At 44.2% G+C, this 22,418-nt stretch overlaps 1 protein-coding gene across 1 annotated transcript; it reads left to right on the top strand.

Annotated features, from left to right (window-relative positions):
- Positions 1-1,387: 1,387 nt before the first annotated feature.
- Positions 1,388-14,622, top strand: LOC308248366 (olfactory receptor 5C1-like; the record flags this gene model as incomplete). Its single annotated transcript, XM_080668325.1, has 2 exons — positions 1,388-2,937; positions 13,656-14,622. Exons 1-2 carry the CDS (start codon positions 1,997-1,999, stop codon positions 14,620-14,622), a joined length of 1,908 nt encoding a protein of 635 aa, XP_080524451.1. The 5' UTR covers positions 1,388-1,996.
- Between the last annotated feature and the right edge of the window lie 7,796 nt (positions 14,623-22,418).

Genomic DNA, 22,418 nt, shown 5'->3' with positions numbered 1-22,418 from the left:
ACTTTATCTTGGTACTACCAGGTCAGAGCCTTTGCCACCCAAGGGTCATGATGATGATATTGATGACAATGGCACTTACAATTCTATATATAAAACTTAACAGTTTTCAAAGTCCAATTTCCCACAGATGGTAACCAAGTGTTCAGGTTACCCAGGACTGAGGGATGTTCAGTTTTAAAAGCAAGAAAGTCCTGGGCAAACACAGAGGATTATTTGGTCACTCCAGAAAGCATCCTCATTTTGTTGACACCATCAAGAAAAGACAGTAATAACAGAAAAAAAATAGTATGGGACCAGCTTTTGATAAAAATTAGTTCTAATTCTGTATGATCTTTATCTAATTTAATTCTCACAACAATGTTACAAGTTAGGTATTGCTCTTATACCCTGCAAGTAGATGCGGAAACTGAGGCCAGAAACACTGAGCAAATTTGTTCAATGTTCCAGCACACAAGGGGGCTGGTGGACAAATGAGGGTCTGTCAGATCCAGAGGCAGTGTGTTTTATCACCGCATCAAAGAGCATGACATTAGTATAGGCTGACATTGCCTGTGTGTTCATCCTTCCACACCACCCAAATACATAAGATAAAATCTCCCATTTTGATTTTCTACCATAGAGTCTGAAATAAACCTTTAATTGATTCCGGCATGTTGATGCTTTCATCAGTCCTATACTGTAGGTTTATGTCCACATCTCACAAATTAAGAAAATGAGGTACAGAGGAAGTAAATAATTTACCCAACATATAAAAAGCAATGAGGGTTTAGAGCTGTTCTCTAACAACTTCCAGTGCATCAGGAAGCCCAGGTTCCATTTTATCTACCTAGCAATATTAATAACTGTTTTCACAATTTATTGAAAGCCTGCTCTATGCTGGTGCTTTAAATATGTCATATCCTTGATTATCTACAGTAAGTGTACAAAGTAAGCATATAATTTACAGACTAGGAAACTGAAACTCAGGATAAGAGGATATATAAGTTGCTGAGGCTAACACAGCCAGAAAGGGTTCCCATCTATTCTACAGGACACCAAAGCCAACACTCCAAAGAACTGATGATGATGATGATAATAGGAACTTTCATTTGCAAAATGCCTTTGAGTTTATAAGGTAATTTTATCAACATTAACTCATTTCATGGGTCTTCAAAAGAAAAAGAGGGAAGATACTCCCATCATACCCAGAATATCTGAGTCTCAGCTACGACTTACCTATGTAATTAGTTATTTCTTTTCTAACCTTACACATGAGACAGAGCAACAGAAAGAGAGAGAAACAGAGACAGAGACACAGAGAGATAGAGACACAGAGAGAGAAACCTGTGCTTAATAATTTTATAGTAAATACATATCCCCAAGATATCTTTTTTTTTTTTTTAATCTGCACCCAAGGATATTTTCCATTGATTTTTTTTTTAAAGAGAGTAGAAAAGATAGGGAAAGATAGAAATATCGATGTGAGAGAAACACACTGATTGGTTGCCTTCTGCATGCGCCCTGACCAGGGCCCGGGCCAGGGAGGAGCCTGCAACCGAGATATTTGCCCTTGACCGGAATCGAACTCAGGACCCTTAGGTCTGCAGGCCGACGCTCCATCCACTGAGCCAAACCAGCTAGGCCAGATATCTTATTATTCAGATTTCACAAGCCTATGAAATTGATAGCTTCCCTATTAGAAAAGGGGCAGGTGGGGAAGACTAAAACTTAGGAAGTTTCTTCCCATCTAATCTCCAGTTGGACCTCATCCAGGTGGTCTACAGGACAACGTACTAGAGAGCTAAAATGTGAAGGTCACACTCAACAGGATCTCCCATTATCATTGTCCATAGACCTCACCTCTGTACATGTTTACATGCCTGCTGCCAAGAGACATCAGTGCATCTCTGTTTCCTCTGAAAAGAATGCAGAAAACAGCTGAAAGACTTTGAATGATAGAACTTTTTGGAGTCTATGTATATTTAAGCAAGATTTTCCTCCAAATGTTTTACTTTAAATGGGGATTAGAAACCAAACCAGTGTCTCTGACTTCCTGCTCCTGGGCTTCTCTGAACACCCAGAGCAGCAGCCCCTCCTGTTCGGGCTCTTCCTGGGCATGTACCTGGTCACCCTGGTGGGGAACCTGCTCATCATCCTGGCCATAGCTTCTGACCAGCACCTCCACACCCCCATGTACTTCTTCCTGGCCAACCTATCCTTCATCGACACCTGCTTCTCCTGCTCCATTGTCCCCAAGGTGCTGATCAACATCCAGACCCAGCACCACACCATCTCCCACGCTGGGTGCCTCATGCAGATGTACTTCTTCATGGCATTGGCCCTGCTGGATGACTTCCTGCTGTCTGTGATGGCATATGACCGCTATGTGGCCATCTGTCTTCCTCTACACTACACCACAATCATGTGTCCTCAACGCTGCCTGGGGCTGGTCGCTATATCCTGGCTCTGCTCCCACCTCCTGGCCTTCTCACTCACTCTCCTGATGTCTCAGTTCTCTTTCTGTGCCTCCCATTCCATCCCACACTTCTTCTGTGATCTTCTCCCACTCCTCAAACTGGCCTGTTCAGACACCCATATCTTTCAGATCATGATGTTCACTGAAGCAGCCCTTGCGGGTGTGGTCCCTCTCACATGTGTCCTGGTCTCTTATGCCCACATCATCCACACTATCCTCAGGGTCCCCTCTGCTGGGGGGAAACACAGAGTCTTCTCTACCTGTGGCTCTCACCTGTCAGTGGTCACTCTCTTCTATGGGACAGTCTTTCTAGTGTATTTCCAGCCCTCATCCTCCTACTCAGCAGACACTGGAAAGGTGGCGTCTGTGGTATACACAATGGTGACTCCCATGCTGAACCCCTTTATCTATAGCCTGAGGAACAGGGACATGAAGGGGGCTTTGTGGAGACTCTTGGGCTGGGGAAGATGTTATACCCCATAAAAATCCTTCCCCAGAGTAGAAGCCCCAACTTTTCAGCAGGCCTTCTTCGCTGGACTTGACCGTTATAAATTTGAAAGACTCGCATTCAAAATAGGATGGACGCTGAGTTTTACAAGCAGATGCAAGGAAATGAAGATTCTGACTTTGTAGGGCTGCAATTGGGCCAAGAGGCTAAGGACAGAGCTGCAGCCTGGAGAGAACTAGTGACCAGCAGTCCCTACGGGGTGTGTTGATGAGTAGGTATATGTATCCAAGCAGATTCTATCCAGAGTTGGGAAAACCAAAAATGCCAGTAAACCCTTGGCTTCTAGGAGGAAACCCAATAGGAGTATCATGTAGGACTGCAAATTCTTCCCCAACACAAGAAATGAAATCAAGACTAGGCAGGTCAGGACCTCAGTCAAGTCACTGGGCTTCAATTTTGACCTTGCCTTGGAAGAAACTCACTCATTGATCTTAATATGGAGAATATGATACCAAGTACACAGAAACTATGTGTGGCCTGAAAGGGCAAGAAGATTCTAGAAAAGGATTCTAGGCATAAAAAGATTTAGAAATTTATCTACTGTCACATATCTGGGATTGGATCTTTGCTTCTGACAGGTGATTTCCTTTATTTGTTAGCTGTGACCAGCCTTCATTCTTTACTTTTTAAACTCTGTTTTGGTTTTTCTCCAACTGAGAAATCATTTGTGTCATTACAGTGAATGTCTAAAATATAAAGAAAAAATGTAAATCCCTTCTTTTTAAAAACAACAACTCTGTAAATACTTTACACAAACTCGTATGGCCTTTTCTCTATATGTTTATCTGATATTGTGAAGATGCTGATTTTTTCACATGATCTTATAAGATGAATGTTTCCACACTATTATTATTTAATCTTAACAAACATTTCATAATTAATACTATAGCAGAAGCAAGTGCCATATTTATACATAATCTTCCATTTTGAGTTATTAACTTTTTCTAATTATTCTTACTATTATAAGTAATAACACAATGGAAATCACTGTAAGTAAACCATCTATATAAACTTCCCCCGGTGCTCACAATAAATTTTCAGATGTGAAGTTTCTGGGTGGAACATTTTTCTGGCTCATGATACATGTTGCCAAGAGTTTATGAAATGTTAATGATTTACATTCCAGTTAACGTTCTGCAGAGACCTCCTTTCTCTGCATCCTACCAGTACTTTCTGGTTTAATTGTTGACTTAATTGCTGCAAATATAACAAGCCAAAAAAGGTACCTCTTTTTTTGTTTTTTTGTTTTGTTTTGTTTTGTTTTTACTTACTAATTGATTGTTGTCTGTAAATAAATTTTATTCTTCTGTAATTATTTCTTCATGTCATTTGATTACCTTAAAGATTTGTCTAAGTCTTCTCTGTATTAAAATTACACTTTCTTACATATGGTGCAAACTTTGTCCAATCACCTTTATCCCTGTTTCTTTTTGATTTTTTGACATACATAAGTTTTCAATTTAAATATATTAAGTCAATTTTAAGAATCTCCTTGTGATTCTTCTGCCAGGGTTATCATTAGAAAATCCTTCTCTATGCAGAGTTCATATGAATTGGGTTTTTTTTCTTTCAGTGTGATGTGTTGTTTTTAATGTTTTATTGAGATATAATTCATGTACCATAAAATTCATCCTTTTTTGTCATTTTTTTAATTCGTCCTTTTAAAGTATACAATTCAGTGGTTTTTAGTAAGCAATGTGTTACTTTACTGAAATAATGTGACTTTTAGAATAATATCAAATATTAAAATGATTCTCTCCCTCACATCTCTCATTTTCTACAAGAGTTTCCTCCCCATTTCAAGTCACATAATTATTAAAAAATGGGATGCAGACTGCATCTGAACTCTTATTCACTCATATATACCATACACATATCTCCTCAGAGCCTTTTATTTGAATGCTATTTTTCCCTCTATGGCACCTTCCCCTATTCCAGGCCCACCCTGTTTAAGTCCCACATCATCTGCAAAAAAGTACCTTCTCACACCAATCGACGCTAACTACCTGGATATGATCATATGATCTGCTTTTCTTGTGAGCTCCTCTATCCCTTTATCTAGCCTTCCTATTCCTGCCCTGATAAGATCAAGAATAGCATAAAGATGACCACTCCTGTATATATTCCATTAGCAATAAAAAATAATGAAATCTTGCCATTTGCAATAACATGGATGGATATTGAGGGTATTATGCTAAGAGAAACAAGACAGAGAAAGATAAATACTGTATGATTTCTCTTATATGTGGAATCTAAAAAAAAAAATGAATAAGCAAAACAAAAATAGACCCATAGATAGAAACAACAAGCTGATAGTTGCCAAATAGGAGGGAAGTGGGGTGAAAAAAACAATTTTAATTTTAAAATATAATACTATAATTAAAAGAAACTCGGTTATTTAAAAAGATAATAAGAAAAGAAAGATGTCCACTCTTGCCACTTCTAGTCAACATTGGTTCCAGCCAGAGCAGTTACGTAAGAAAAAGAAATAAAAGGCATCCAAATTGTAAAGAAAGAAGTAAAACTATCTCTATTTGCAGATGTCAAGTGTTATATATTTAAAGATTCCTAATAAACACAAAAAACCCTATTAGAACTAATAAACAATTTAGATTTAATGCAATCCCCATAAAAAAAACTTTTTTGAAAATGACAGAATGATCCTAAAATTCTATGTGAATGCATGACACCCAGAATAGCCAAAACATTCTTGAAAATAAACAGCAAAATTAGAAGATTCGCACTTTCTGATTTCAAAACTCACTGCAAAATTGTAATAATTAAGACAATGCTATACTGGCAAAAGGCTAGGCGTATGGATCAAAGACATAGAATGAAGAGTCTACAAATAAACCTTCACATTTATTGTCAATTTATTTTCAACAAGGCTGCCAGGACAACTCAGTGAAGAACAAATGTTGCCAACAAATAGTGCTGGGACAACTGGTTATCCAAAGGCAAAAGAATGAAGTTGGATCTTTACCTCACACCACATACAAAAATTATCTCAAAATGGATCATAGACTTCAATGTAAGAACTAAAACTACACAACTCTTAGAAGAAAGCATGCGAGTAAGTTTTTGTGACCTATATTACACAATGGCTTCTTAGGTATGACACCAAAAGCACAAACATTAATAGAAAAAGTGGATAAATGGGACTTCATCAAAATCAATAGGGTCTATGCTTCAAAGATATCATTGAAAGAATGAATATCAACCCAATGCAAGGTAGAAAATATATGCAAATCATGTATCTGATATTTGTATTTAGAATATATAAAGAACTTTTACAACTCAATAAAAAGAAGACAAATAATCCAATTTTAAAATGGACAAAAGAAAAAACATCTTTATGACACTTGCCAGTGCCTAGGAAATGGATGTCAAGCATGAACCTATTAAATAGATATCATGAATTAAATGGTTCTTATTTTATAACATTAAAATAAATAAATATGGACAAAGGATTTGAATAAACATTTCCCCAAATAAAAAATACAAATGTCCATTTAGCACATCAAAAATGTTCAACATCCTTAGTCATTAGGAACATGCATATCAAAACCACAGTGAGATACCACCTCACTTTCACTAGGATGGTTATAATAAAACAGCGAACAATATCAAAATGTTGGCAAGAAATGAGAGAAAGGTGAACCCTTGCTATGTTGGTGAGACTGTAAAATAAAACAGCCACTTTGGAAAACACTTTGGCAGTTTCCCAAAACGTTAAACACAGAGTTACCGTAGGATCCAACAGTTCCATTCCTAGGTATATAAATAAGAAACATAGGTCCACACAAAAGCCTGTACATGGATGCTCACAGTAGCATTATTTGTAATAACCAAAGAATTCAAAATAACAATAACCAAAGAAACAACCCAAAAAGCACACAACCATTGAAATGTTCTGTTGGCTATAGTACCAGTTCAGGTCCTACATTAAACAAAAGCCAAAACATAACTACTTACGGGAAAGAAATATTGGTGGAAATGCTCATGGAAGGTAAAGGGCGCTCTGGCCGGCAGCTCCGTTGCTTGGAGCATTGTCCTGTACACCAAAAGGTTGCAGGTTCCATCCCCGGTGGGGGCGCGCTCAGGAGGCAACCCATCGATGTTTCTCTCTCCTTCCCCTCTCTCTCTTTCTCTCAAATCAATAAAAACGTATCTTGGGGTGAGAATTTAAAAAAAAAAAAAAAAAAAAGTAAAGGGAGCCCGATTATGTTTGCTCAGTGGTTGAGCATCGACCTTTGAACCAGGAGGTCACGGTTCAATTCCTGGTGAAGGCACAGGCCCAGGTTGCGTGCTCGATCCCTAGTGAGGGGCATACAGGAGGCAGCCGGTCAGTGATTCTCTCTCGTCATTGATGTTTCTCTCTCCCTCTCCCTTCCTCTCTGGGCAATGGGAGGCTCCGCACCCGGCCCAGGGCCTTGGACTGGAAGTTCTCCAGGAGGTTCCCACTGCGGGAGCCGTTCCTCTCTGAAATCAATACAAATATATTTTTTAAAGGGGGGAGGGGCGTTTAAAGGGAAATAGGAAAGTCACCCCCACACAAAATCGTCCACTTCCATAAAGCTGCCACAGAGGAGAGGAATAGAAAACCCACCTGCTGGTTCACAAACTGATTCCGGAACGCGGAGCACAGGGAGAGGTGAACAGGCCACACGCTTCAGGTTGGTGGCAAGCGTAACAAGCGAGGCACCTACCTCCGAGTCCGGCTCCTGCGCCGCCAGAATCTTCAAGTTTACGCAGAGGTTTTAAAGGGGTCCGTCCTGTGCAACTTCCAGGTGGTCTCAACACCACGTTGCTCTGTGGAGGCTGCGTCCTTGAAAATGGCTCCCTCAGTGGGAACCGCGGGGAGAAGTGCGGTCCTAGGCCAGGGGCGGTCCGGAGCCTCCCATTGCCCGGATGCAGCTCTCAGGTCAGCCTGGGTCACGTCCGCCCAATGACCTCTCTTACAATCTGATACGCCCCCTACACACGCTCTTCCACAGTGTGCCCCGAGCAGTCGGCAAGGGGTGCCACTAGCATGAAAGGGGCTGTTTGGCGGCTGACTGCACTGGAGGGAGATGCAACAGTAATAATGTAGGCACATGCAAGAGAAAACACAGATTAAGATAATAATTCCCAAAATAAGTAACATTTTTTCCACCAAGCGCCCATTGATCTGATCACTGATTTATGAATCCCCCAGACTGGGGGTCGGGTTACTCAGGGTTTTCACTTGTGTCCCCAGGTGATTGCTAAAGAAGATACATTAGCAGACTCATCAGGTCTGAACTCACAACACCCTGTTGGGATCCTGGCATAGATGCCTCCTATTTGGAGGATGCTTCTCTCATTTGAGACACCAGTAAAGACAGGCTTTGCTGGCTATCATGCCCCCCAGGCCCGTAGAGAGAACAAAGACAGCAGCCAAATGATTCTAAGTGGAAAACAGAATGTGTCCATCTGACCTTAAGGAGAGGGAGGTTGGCAATCTGTTACCATGGAGTGAGTGGATTCTCCCCTGTATTCAGGGGGAAACTGGGGTACAGCGACCCAACCACTTGGGTGGAAGCCAAAGCCAAAGGTTGGATCACCTTTGCAGCTCCCCAATATATACCTGGGCAACACGACCAGTCAGTGCCAGAATCGTCTCTGTCCTTTAATGTAAGAGAATGGCTACCCAGTTCTGATAATATCCAACTCATATCCCTGGTACAATTGGGTTGGTTTTGTTGGGAGTGATATTTTTATTTTTTGAACATTATGGGTACCCAGGAGTTCAAATGTCCATAACTCAGGGTGAGCCACATGAACCCATCCCAAATCTGAGCAGAGCCACCCATGGCTCAGATGGTGGTATTTTTAGGAGTCTCCTGGTCAGCAGTTTGATGAGCTTCCTGTGTAAGTTTGAGTCTCAGTGAAATAATACCACGCCCAGAGTTATTGATAGTGTGTGCCAACAGCCGGGTTGCTGAACCATATTGGTAATATCAGGTGAATTAAGAGTACTGGTCACTAGATCACTAGTGAATGATCATCAGCCGAACCTCTCTGAGTTTATCCCACTGGCTATTATACTTCATTCCTGTTTCCAACTAGGTGGTGTCAGTGTTGGCTGAATAGTGACTGCAATGTATGTGGGTGGGTGATTCCTGTATACCAGACATCAGCAAGAATTTTCCCCAGTCCCTCTCACAGGTCACAGAAATAGAGGCAGAGTAATTTGTAGGATCTATAGAACCTAGTAGCACCCACATTTCTAGAGAGAGTGGACAGGGTGCTCCTCTGCTGCAAATAGGCATGACATTTAGTCAACGCGGGAGTCTGAGCCATGGCAGCAGTGGGTGGATGGGACATATTCATCCCAACCTTGGCAGGAAGGAAAGTTCTCACCAGCATATGCTATTCCTTCATGAAAGGCTCTACCTGTGTTCACTGCTAGGAGCTGTTGCTCTATGGGGGTCAGATTTCTGCCTCCTCCCAGAGCTGGGGCCAAAATCCTAGAGGTACTCTCTCTTTCTGGTGTCTCTGCCATGGCCATGCCTTCTAGAGCCACAGACACATTGAATTCAAATGGCATTCACCTGCTTCATTCATATCTTGCCTTCTCAAAAGCAGCTTGCTGCTTTGATTTCCCAGTTCCACATGTGCCCTTTCTTCACCAGATCGCCATCATCTCTATCCTGGACTGTGACCACGCTCCTGTCTGGTCTCCTTTCCAATCTCTTCTGCTCACAGCAATCAGAGTGACCTTTTGAAACAAACATTTCATCATGTCTCAGCCATTCCTTAAATCTCTTTGTAGCAACTCACAGCTTTTAGGATTTAAAAAACAAAACAAACAAACAAAAAAAAACTTAGCATGGACTGTAAAGCTCCACTCTTTAGCCTCTACCTCCCTCTCTGGCTCAGTCACCTCTCTCCATCATTCTCCAAGCTCCAACCCACTGGCCTGTCAATTTTTCAAATGTGCCATTTGCATTCCCACCTGCAGGCCTTTTTGCACATACCATTACTCCAGCCTGAAACACTCTCCCCTGTGTTATTTATTTATTTTTAACTCTCACTCAAGGATATTTTTTCATTGATTTTTAGAGAGAGAGGAAGAGGGAGAGACAGAGAGAAACATGGATGTGAGAGAGACACATCAATTGGTTGCTTCCCACATGCCCCCAACCAGGAGCCTACAACCAAGGTACATGCCCTTAACCTAAATCAAATCTGGGACTTTCAGTAGGCCAACACTCTAGCCACTTAGCCACCACGGCTAGAGCTATGCTGTGTTTTTATTTAGTTAACTAGAGGCCCAATGCACGAAGATTCATGCAAGAATGGGCCTTCCTTACCCTGGCTGCCGGCCCTGCATTTGCTCCGGCCCGGAGCTGCCTTTCTGCCTTTGCTCTGACCCAGAGCCGCCTTTCCGCCTTCCCACGCTACCCAGAGGCCCAGAGCTGCTGGGGTGGTGCAGAATGCCTGCATCCCACCCCACCCCAGCCACTTGGAAACTGTGTATGCAAATTAACCCACCATCGTTGTTGGGTTAATTTGCATACTCACTCCTGATTGGCTGGTGGGCATCATGAAAGTGCGGTCAATTTGCATCTTTCTCTTTTATTAGTGTAGATTCTTCCTCTTTTTCCCTATAAGAACCATGGGGAAAATAGAGACCATGGCTATTTGGTTCATCATTAAATTTAAGCCCAGAACATGGTAGAGTGCAATAAACATTAGTTATGTCAACTAATGAACACTCTGCTAACATGAATGACAGGTTAGCTATAAGATACACATAGAAATGAGGGGATTTCAGGTTGCAGCTTCCCACTCCATAACCATCTAATACCTAGAGGCTAAGCCACTCAGCCCTAACCTCAGGCTTAGCCCCATTCCCATCTTTTGGGGAGTGGTTCTCAATCCTAGATGGACATACTAAGGGGTTCTCAATCCTGGGAGCTTTTAAAAATTACCTCTGCCTGATGCCACCCCCAAGGGTTCTGATTTCATTTCCTGAGTGCTAACCTCATGCCTGGCCCTGGCCTCAGGTTTCTTCCAGTCTCCTGCAGCATCAGACTGTTACACTTTATCCTGTTTCCAACCAGGTGGTGGGAGTCTGAGCCCTGGCAGAGGTGGGTGGATGGGACATATTCCAACAATCATGTCTCCTTGTCTGTGTTGGATTCATGCTCTACATGTATATGCATCTCCAAGATGCACAGAGGGAAAGAGTGGCTCTGCCGTAGAGGCAGGAAGTCTTCAAGCTGAAAGTGATATTTGAGCTGGTTCTGCAACAAACAGCAAGAGTTTTCCAGGCAAGGAAGAGGCTGGACATTTCAGGCGAGAGGAACTATGTAAAGGATTAGGAGAACCACCAGAAGAATTTGTGTTTGTGTAGATCATAATGCATAATAAATGTATTGATTCCCAAAGAATGGGTGGAGAAAGTGAGCCAAAGGGGCTCCTCTCATCAAGTAGCATGACTGTCTTCCCCACACAGAGCCTGGGGACCCACTCAGCCCAAACTTCCCAGCCTCTCCAAGCACCAAAGAGTGAGTCATCCCTGGCATTCCCCTGCCACTAGCTGTCCCCAAAGGATGTGGGTAGAGAGTCTCCACGGCATCCAAAGAACAGAGGAGAGGGAAGGAGGAGTCAGGAGGAAAACAGTAAGAGGCCATTTCCTCAGGGGCCAAGGAGAGTATAAGACCCCCCTGTTCCTACCTCTGGGATGGGACATGTTCCTGTTATCTCCCCTTGCCATGCTCACCCTACAAGCTGGCTTGGAGCTGCTCTGCCAGAAGAAGTCCCCACCCACCTCCATCTTCTAGGTATGTCCTATCAACCCAATAACCACACACCATCAAGGTGACAGCAGCTGGTGTCTGGACCAAAACGTATCAAATGTCTGTGTGCTAGGGAAGAATGAGCTAAGAACTCAAACTTGACAGGAAATGGGCAAGCCACAGATTGAGAAGTACCAGGTCAGCCTCACCAGACTTAAATGTGCTCATGAGTACAGTGGAGCCTGGAGAGAAAGGATCATTCCAACCCAGATTTCAGCAGAGAGAACGGCTAAGAGGCTAAGAGAACCCCCTAGAAAGCTAGAATCCTAAGGTGTCAGAGCTGGAAACGCTGTCTAAGATAATCTAAAGTGTTGCTACTCAATCTGTGGTGCTCAAACCAACAGCAGCAGCATCACCTGGGAGTTTGCTAGAAATGCAGAAACTCAGGCCCTTCCCCAGTCCTTCTGAGACAGAATCTGCATTTAACAAGAGTCCCAGGTGATTCCTATGCACATTGAAGATTGAGAAGCTCTGCTGCTCGGGGTCTCAAGTCAAAATGCATTTCAGAATCACCTGGGGGAGGGATCGGCGATCTCCGTAATACTGTCAACAATTTAAAAAAATGCGTGTGTGTGTGTTTTGTTTTGTTTTGAAAGAATCACCCGGATTATTTTTTTCAAGTACAGATTCCTGAGCCCTGCTGTAGATCAGCTGAATAAGAATTTCTGGACACTGTGCACTTTTTTAAAATAAAGCTCCACAGGTAATTCTAACAACAGAAGTCCACAGAATAGACTGGGGACCAGTGATCTGGTGTGTTTCTCTCAATCTAAAGAGAGAGGACTGAGGCAAGACTGTGGCAACAACAAACTTGGTCCCTGTTAAGAGACCTGAAATAGGGAGTTTTCTTAAAGACAAAAAGAGTTCGATTTGGAGCCACATCTGAGCTCAAGCCCTAATTCTACCCTTCATCGCTGTATATCTTGGGACAAGTCTCCTTCCTTCTTTGGAACTCAGGTTTCTTACCTTCAGGGAAAGATACCCTAGCCTAGATTGTCAGACTCACTCCTCCTGGGCAATAAGGAAACAGATAAATTAATGGAGAATTAACCATATATGTTTTGTGCGCGCGCACACACACACACACACACACACACTTCGTAACAGCTACTTAACTGAAATTTGGAGGTCCTTGAGCTCAAATTTTCCATAGCAACTTGAAAGCCCTGAAGTCTAACTGTTCCCATTTTACAGATGGAGAAATGGAGAGGTGCTCAAAACAGCTCCACTCATCACTTTGTGAAGGTGAATAGTGTTTGCTTTCCATGTGGTCAGACAGAAACACACAGGGGTTTGCCAGCAACTGACTCTGGATGCAGAATTCCAGCCAGTCAGCTGACATCACTCATGGAGAACATGTAGTTGGGTAGGGTTGGAACCCCAAAGTTTTCTCTTCCCCTAGAGGTTGTCTGAACTCCACCAGGGACACCCCACCCCAAGAAAGAGGGGGAGACCCCTAAAATTCTGTGTTCCTAAGTATAGAGGAAAGAATTAGGCTTGGCCCAAAATGCTCGATGTGGTGAGGGACACAAACACTTCATTCATTTAACAAATACGTATTGAACACCTACTATGTGCCAGGCAATGTCCTCAGAACTAATTCACTTTTGAATGCTTTAAAAGTAAAGCAGACAGACAAGGCTCCTGTGCTTATGACGGTCAAATTGTGTGATGACTCAGCGTTAGAAACTAAAGTTTTAAGAGGTGATACCACTTGTCCAAGGTCACACAGCAATTTTGTTGCACAATTAAGACTGAAACGCAAGTGTAGCTGACTCCCAAAACAAAGTGCTTTCTCCTCCAAGATGATCATGACCTTTCTCTCCTTTCCCTCTGGCTTTGCCTCTCTTCCGTCTCTGTCCAGCAGGATGACTCCAGAGAATGTCACCTGGGCCAGGGTGGTCCCTGCAGAATTCATCCTCCTGGGCATCACAGATCGCTGGGACCTGCGCCTGACCCTCTTCCTGGTCTTCCTGCCCGTCTACCTGATGAGCCTGCTGGGAAATGTGGGCATGGTGCTGCTGATCCGCGTGGATGCCCGGCTCCACACGCCTATGTACTTTTTCCTGGCCAACCTCTCCCTGCTGGATGCCTGCTATTCCTCTGCCATTGGCCCCAAGATGCTAGTGGACCTGATGCTGCCCCGCGCCACCATCCCTTACACGGCCTGTGCCCTCCAGATGTTTGTGTTCGCCGGGCTGGCTGATGCCGAGTGTTGCCTGTTGGCGGCCATGGCCTATGACCGCTACGTGGCCATCGGAAACCCTCTTCTCTACACAACGGCCATGTCACGGCGTCTATGCCTGACCCTGTTGGGAGCATCAGGCCTGGGGGGCGCAGTGAGCGCCTTCGTCCACACGACCTTCACCTTCCGCCTGAGCTTCTGCCGCTCCCGGGAGGTCAACAGCTTCTTCTGCGATATCCCTCCGCTGCTGGCCATCTCCTGCGACGACACCAGCCTCAATGAACTCCTGCTCTTCGCCCTCTGCGGCTTCATCCAGACAGCCACGGTGCTGGCCATCGTCGTGTCTTACGGTTTCATCGCCGGCGCTGTGATCCGCATGCGCTCGGCCAAGGGCCGCAGGCGGGCAGCCTCCACCTGCGGCTCCCACCTCACGGCCGTGGCCATGCTGTACGGGACACTCATATTCATGTACCTGCGTCCCAGCTCCAGCTACGCCCTGGACACCGACAAGATGGCATCTGTGTTCTACACCCTCGTCATCCCAGCTCTCAACCCGCTCATTTACAGCCTCCGCAACAAGGAGGTCAAGGAGGCCCTCGGAAGGACCTGGGCCCGATTCTGCTGTCCCCAGCGGGGTCCCCGGTGACAGGCCTGAGGAGGCTGTTTAGGACGGACAGACTGTGAAGAGATGAGGAGGACACTTAATCGCTCCTGTCACTGTGAGTAAAGGGAGATGGTCCTCTGGCTTGAGTGTCCCTTGTCGTTATTTGAGGGACTGAAAAGGGGGAGAAAAGGAAGCTTACAGAAGGGAGGCAGGAACCTGGGGGTGATCCAGGGCTAGACCTAGAGCCGGGACCAACATCGTGTTAATGCTGCTACTGAGCTGCCTCGGGTTCCTCGGTGTTCAAAAGCTCCCAGCTGTGGCCAGGTGCAGAAACAGGTTTGCCACTGTACTTGTGTCTGGTTCCAAGAAATACCAGGTAAGGGCTGGGTTGGCAGCAGGTGTGTCTAGATTCTTGTCCTTTTAAGGTTCTTCATGACCAGTGAGTCTGCTCCCGCTCTCTTTAACCCCAAGAAAACATCTCTAGAACCCACTTGCCAAGAATGGGACTGACTCCGATGAGACAGACATCCCTCCCTGTTAGCCTGTCTTGCATCTCTCAGGGAAATGGCTGGACAGCACCGGAACACACACAAGCTCCTTCCTAAAATCCCAACAGTTGGTTTAGGATTTGGCCAAGGTTAGATTAGTTCAGGCCTAATGCAGAGGTCAGGACAGGATCAGAACTAAGGGTATAGTTGGAATAGGGTTAGGCTTTAGGGTTGAGGTTATGGCTATGACTAGGGTTGGGGTTAGAGTGGAGCCAGGGTTAGCTTTAGAATTTAAAAGCAATTGGGAAAATTTAGGATTGGATTGAAATTGTGAAAACGTTAGGATTTGGGTTGATTTTAATTCATCGTAGATTTGAGGTACATTTAGGAGTCACAGTTTGGATAAACCTGAGTTCCTGTTAGAAATATTTTATGGTTAGTGTTAGAGTACAGGACTAATTAAGATTGGGGTTCAGGTTTTAGTTTTATTGCTAGATTAAATTTCAGTTACAGTTTAGTTCTATTAGGCTTAAGTTGGCATGTGGATAATGTTTATGGTAAATTTAAATCAAGAGTCTAGTTATTATGATGGTCACCCTAGTTCAGAACTAGATGAAAGTTGGGCATACAAAGAACATTTTAGGTGTCAAATTGACATGTTTGGAGTCTTAACTCAAGAATTATGTACAATTATGGATAATGGTTCATGTTTCTTCAAGGTTAGGGTGGGAGTTGGTTCCCAGTGGATTTCAGTTTCAGCGTTATGAGCATGCTTACATTCGCATGTGCTCAGGGAGGGTAAACTGCAAGTGTGAGGATGACAACATCCAGAGGCAGAGATGGGGTTGGGAGAGGGAATGCCACAACACTGACTTCTTGGGCAAAGATAACTACAGTGCCCCAAGCCTGAGGCCACATTGGACCTTTCAGACCCACTGCTCTTGCGTCTTTCATCCCCCCGAGTTCACAATTTTGACAGATTGTCTTTCTGAGTCAGTTACATACAAATGGCCCAAGGCCCTGCATTCTGCCTGGGAAGCCCTTCCATGCGGGACAGGATGGACCCTGGGAGTTACGGCAGGCATTTCCAAGGGGACGTGGAGCATGGCCCGAGCCAGATGTCAGCTCCTGCCTGGTCCCCTGTTCAGTTCTCCAGATTGTAACTGAGATGAGGCTAATTCTGATAAGGATTTCCCATGTAAACCTCCTTGAACACCACTTACTAAGACAGGCAATAAAGACAAAAGCAGTTTGGGTGGGGAAGATGGGAGTCTTATTTGGGGTACTTGCCCCTGTAGTGTGCGTGGGCTTTGGGGAAGAGGCATTCCATGAATGAAGAACAATACACACAAGGGCATGGAGGTCAGATGAACTCAGCTTGCGCAGCAGACTAGGGAAACCCACTTAACTGCCTGAGAGGGAAAGAAGTGGATGGAAGGAAGTTTGAGGATGGAGGATCTGGGAATGGGAGGACGACACACGGGTTGGATATCAAGTAGTTGATTTTGGACTTTATTCAGAAGCCAATAGGGAACCGTGGAAAGTTCATATGGTAAGAATTCCTTCTTTTTTACTGCAGCGTAGTATTCCGTGTAGATGTACCACAGTTTTTTAATCCACTCATCTGCTGATGGGCACTTAGGCTGTTTCCAAATCTTAGCTATGGTAAACTGTGCTGCTATGAACATAGGGGTGCATATATCCTTTCTGATTGGTGTTTCTAGTTTCTTGGGATATATTCCTAGAAGTGGGATCAGTGGGTCAAATGGGAGTTCCATTTTTCTTACCATTTGCAACAGCATGGATGGAACTGGAGAGCATTATGCTAAGCGATATAAGCCAGTCAGAGAAAGATAAATACCACATTATCTCACGCATTTGTGGAATATAATAAACAACATAAACTGATGAACAAAAACAGATCCAGAGACAGAGAAGCATCAATCAGACCATCAAACCTCAGAGGGAAGTTAGGGGAGGGTGAGGGTAAGGGGGAGAGATTAACCAAAGGACTTGTATGCATGCATATAAGCCTAACCAATGGACACAGATACCAGGGGGTTGAGGGCATGAGTGGGGGGTGGGAGGGCAATGGGGGGATAAGGACACACATGTAATATCTTAATCAATAAAGAAAAAAAAGGAAGTTCTTATGTTCAAAATCAGCCTTCACGCTTGTTCTGACACTGTGTCAGGCAAAGCCGTTCCCACTCACAATGCTACACACAGGCACATTCCCTTATGCCACAGTGCACACACAGCAACACCCTCTCCAACACAGACCCAGACCCCTGTCAGAAATACTCATGCACAGAGAAATACTCTCATAGGGACAGCCACCCACACAGACACAGCTGCACACGTAGACACTTGCTCAAGCTCATGGATATATTTGGTTGTAGTGACATGATCACTCTCTCTACACCAAGTATACAATTTTACAGTCACAGACACAGTCACATACATAGTCATAGTCATAGACACAGTAACAGTCACACACACACACAGTCACAGTCATAGTCACAGTCATACACATTGCCACTGTCACCAGAGGCACAATCCTTCCCACATTCCTACACTTCCTATAAGTCAGCAAAAGCTGAGGGACAGGAGGGTTGGCCCCAGAAGCTACTGCTATAGACCCTGGGTTCCAGTCCCTCTACTTAGGGCGGTGGTTCCCAACATGGGGCATATGCCCCCCGTGGCAGGCAATTTGATTTTTAAGGGGGGCAATTTAAGAATGAGTTATTAACAGTGAATTTTTTACATTTCTTATGGTTCTAGGGGCCTCACAAACAGTATATAAATGTATATTGTGACATATTTATGCATTTCAGTTCTCTGTTATGTTTTGAAACTTATTTGCTAATTTTTCATATCACTTCATATTATTTTTTAAAAACTTTTTAGTGATTTCTTCCTCAGTACTTCAACTGTCCTTTTGTTCTTTTATTTTTCCCTTTCATGGATGCCATGTTCTTTGGAAGCTTGTTTAGACCAAGTGAATGGCCTTTTAGACTTCCTCTATGTGAATAGTTCACTTTCTGAATAATGAGCTTTATATGTCACAGGGGTTTGGGGAGCATTAGGATTTTAGAGATGCTGGGGGGGTGGGGCATGGCCAAAAAAAGGTTGGGAACCACTGACTAGGGTTAAGCCTGACACTCACTCTAGACCTCATAAGGAGTCAGTCTGACACTCTCTCTGGACTTCACAAGACTTGAGGAGCATCAGCCTCACCATGCATTGGTCTCTTAAATGTCTCCTGAGTTGTAAGCAGCACCAACTACCCTCTCCCCCATCAAACTGGGCCCTAGAGAAGAAGATAATAGCCCAGCTGCCTCCTGACCTAGGGGTTAAGGCCAGAGGAAGGGGATGTTGCCTCTGCACAGAAGTTAAGGTGCTTGCCAAGTCCTCAAACCTATAAGTGTGGCCAATAACTCCCCTCCTTGGACCCTCCAGTGACAGGCTACACCTGCCCCCTGCTGCTGTCACCTCCTGTGATGTGGAAAGGCCACTGAGTACACTTGGAACCAGGGGCCAGGCTGGAGACTCTGCAGATCTGTCTTCCTCTGTCTGGCTGAGAGCAGGAGTCATACGTGTGAGTGTGAGAGCGTGTGCTGTTTGTGTGAGGCTGCGATTGTGTAATACCATCACTGTACAATGATGCCTTTGAGGGGAAAGGACTGTGTGCATACGGGTGTGCCTCCTCTAGGGTGGCACTTCTCTGTTGTGATCCATCATGAGCCAATGTAAGGGTAGCCATGTGCATGAAGGTGCAAGGCTGTGGGCCCCCAAGGCTTTGCACAAAGATGTGATTTTGTGACCCGTGAGGGGATCGGGCATGACTAGTATGCATGAATCAGCATGGGGAGAGTGTTTAACAGCCTAAGTGGTCATTGAAAGCATGAATGTGCATGACAGGTCGCAGTAGCTGTCATGGTGCTCTGAGCTTCCTCGAACAGGGGTATGTGAATGATCGTCACCCTCTGACCTCAGGGATATTTCGTGTTTGCAGTTGACCATCTGATCATGTGTGTGATGATCTGAGTCTGTGGGTCTATGGTTATGCTGTCTGCTTACTTAGGGGTGAATGCATGTACTGGGTCCACATTTCCATATTTGACTGCTTGTGCCCGTGTATTTGCAGAGACCAGCTTGAGGCTGCACAGGTATACATGCCCACATGGATGTATTTGTGATTACATAGGAATGTCCTGCAAACAGCTCAGGGAATGTGAATGTTTATTGGAACCAATTTAGACACGGGTCAGAGCAGGTCCAGTTTCCAAAAGCCATTTTATAAGCAGGCTTCCCCCATGCATCCTACCCACTCACCCTGATCCTCTCCCCCTCCTGGAAGGTAGAGCACAATTGGGAATTTCAGAAAAGATGTTCTCCTGGGAGCCAAAGTCAGAGGATTCTTCTTACCCAATGGAGGCAGAAAAGGAAGATTCTAGAGTAGGGAGGGCATTTATATTTTTAATAGAGAAGGACATGGAAAGAAATTAGATTATTCGCCTGTAGAGATGGCCTTAGCATAGCCTTCAGCAAATGGGTGTCTTAAAACCCCTCTCCTTTTAAGAACCCCTGTTGGAGAATTGTCCAAGATTTCTGCAATGAGACCCAGACAGAAAAAAAAATGGAGGCATTGAAACAAGGTGCCTTGATCCTTAGGGTGCTGTTCTCAGAATGTCCACAGGAGTGCACTATTGCAACACCTGCCTTCAAAGGCAAGAGTCGATTGGTTTTCTTTTCAGACTCCTAGAAATGTTTCCATATTAAAAAGTTTAAAGATAAAAATATGAAAAACCTCTTTGCAAAAATCAAGTTCAAGCAATCCTGAGACTCTGAAATTCTGAGTTTTTATGAGCATCAGAGAAACGTTCCTGCAGATTCAGTAACTTAGAAACTGGAGCTTTCAGACTCTTTCTGGTTAATGAGTCCTGTACACATACAAAGGAATATTACACATAACAAAACAAATATCATTGGATAATTTTGTGGATGCCATCCTCAAAAGAGTCCATTTCCAGAGACTGACAGGAAAAACTAGGAGCAGAGCAGGGGTTCCCTCAGGTCAAACTCTTCCTACAACTGGAAATCTTTCAGAACTTCAGAGAGGAGATAAAGTGACCCAGAAAAAGTACCAAGAAATATTTCTCCCTGTCCCAGAAACAGAGAATGAGTCTTTTGATTAAGCAGCAGCTATGTTTAATTATGAAATTATTCTGGTCCTAATGGAAGAGAAACAATCCAAGTTTAAAAGGAGTGAAGCTCTTTCTTCCTCACTTATTTTAGAGGCAAGTAAAGGTAAATGAAGAACACAGAATCCCTAAGCTCAGGCCCTGGTAAAGGCCCCAAGGAGAAGTCCCCACTCCTTTCAGCCCTATGTCCAAGGTCACAGTCCTCGGATTTCTAAGCATCCTGCTGTAGAATAAGGCTGCCCCAGTGACACCTTCTACCTATGTCTCCGGAGACACTTTACTCTGCAACCCAGAGAGTTAGTTCTCCTCAGCCTCATAATCAGCGGACTGAAAAATCCTCCGTATTTTGATCTCAGGGTTACAACTTGCTCTAGATATACTGGATGGAAGGTCCTTGGGGGTCTCTTCTTGGGCTACTGGCACTTCCTCCATCTGAGTACCAAAGTCCTTGTTAGTGGATTCTGTCTTGGGTAATTCAGGATCTAAAAGAAGAACCAGCCACTAATTATATCTGTAGCCTTCTCCCAATTAGCTGTGACAAATGGAGGACAGAAAAGGAAGGACTTGGGTGTCCTCAGGACCCTTCTGAAGGATGAGGACTGTGTCATCCTGGGATGTGAACCATCCTGGTCAACACAGGTTCAACTCTCCCTGTCCTCAGACACTTCCTAAGGTTCCTCCATGCTAGTAACTCACTCTGCTTACTGGAGAAGGAATCCAGGTTGTTCTCAGCATAGCCCATTTGTGGTCTCTCTGTGGAATCCTGAAATTCATTGGAGTAAGTATGAGAAAACTTGGAACTTTAAGAAACAAATGATTTTTTTCTAAATGATGCTTTTTTTAGAAAAATTAACACCTAAAACAAGACAAAATCCCACCTCCTGAGACTAGAGAAGCTTGCATCACATGTTCTTTGCCCTCCAGGCTAACCAGATGAAGCCAGAATCTACTTTTACCCATTTCCAGTTGTCAGCTAAGGGTAGATTGCCTCCAAAGGTGTCTGCCAACAATTCCTCCCATTCCTGTATGCACATACTGTTCCTTCCATCTTTATTTCCTCTCCTCTTTAATCTGGGCTAGACTTGTGGTTTTTTGACCAATAAAATGTTGCAGTATGACACTGATCCAGTTCCAGGTCCATCCCTTAAGCAAGTACTCGCATGAGATTATTATGCTGTCAAGAAGCCCAAACTAGCTACATGTAGAGAACTCATTACGAAAACCAAGGCAATTTGGTCAACAGTCCCAGCCCAGACTCCGGCTGAATGTGGCTCCATGAGTGACATCAAGCAAGACTACACAAACTATCTAGTCAACCCACAGAATCATGAGAAATAACAAATGACTAAGGTTTCAGCTTTGGGGTGGTTTGTTAAACAGCAGAGAATTGAAACAGGGTCCTAGCAGAAAAGCGCTCAGACACTCTCACCTGTCTCAGGATGGGGCCATTCTCCATCTGCGGCTGCTGATTGTTGTCACTTTCCCAGCCTGGTAGAGTTCTGTGACCTAGTGACCACAACGACAGCTCATTTCTCTTCTTTTTTGTATTTCATATCCTATTGTTGGGCCTCTGGTTGAACCCCTAGTCTACAAGTGACTCCCTCTCCAGGACAAGACAGGACCTTAGAGGCAGCTAACAGGGAGTTAGGCTTCCTGAGTTCTGTCTGTGATTCTGTTTACCTGTGACTGCCCACAGCTATTACAGAAGTAGAGATTAAGGTAAAGTGAGTGTTGAAAGACCCAGGATTCCTCCAAGAAACCTAAGGGTCAGCTATCTGCACAGCATAGCAGCAAAAGGGTCCCTAACTCTACCTTTTCAGTTTATGAATACTCCTCTGACCTTCCTGCACCATACCTAATGTACCCATATTGGCTTTTGAAAATGAAACACGCACCCCCACCCCAAAAAAAAATAAAGCTCTAGTTCCACAATTCTTTTGCATCTGCTTTATCCCCAGCTAGTCCTGAAATGCATTGATTCTTTCCAGTAAATACCTCACCTGAGCCCTCCCAGTGCCCCAGAGTTGGAGAGCAAACTAATGGTTAGACAATTATTTTCGCATTGCAGTTGGTAGTGTCCAGGTTTAGGGGGATTCTTCCTCCCTCTTTTCTTCCCATTCGCACTCAAGCTGAGAAATGTCAG

The sequence above is a fragment of the Plecotus auritus genome, assembly GCF_963455305.1.
Source record: "Plecotus auritus genome assembly, chromosome: 5".
NCBI lineage: Eukaryota > Metazoa > Chordata > Mammalia > Chiroptera > Vespertilionidae > Plecotus > Plecotus auritus.
This window is presented reverse-complemented; position numbering and strand designations above follow the sequence as displayed.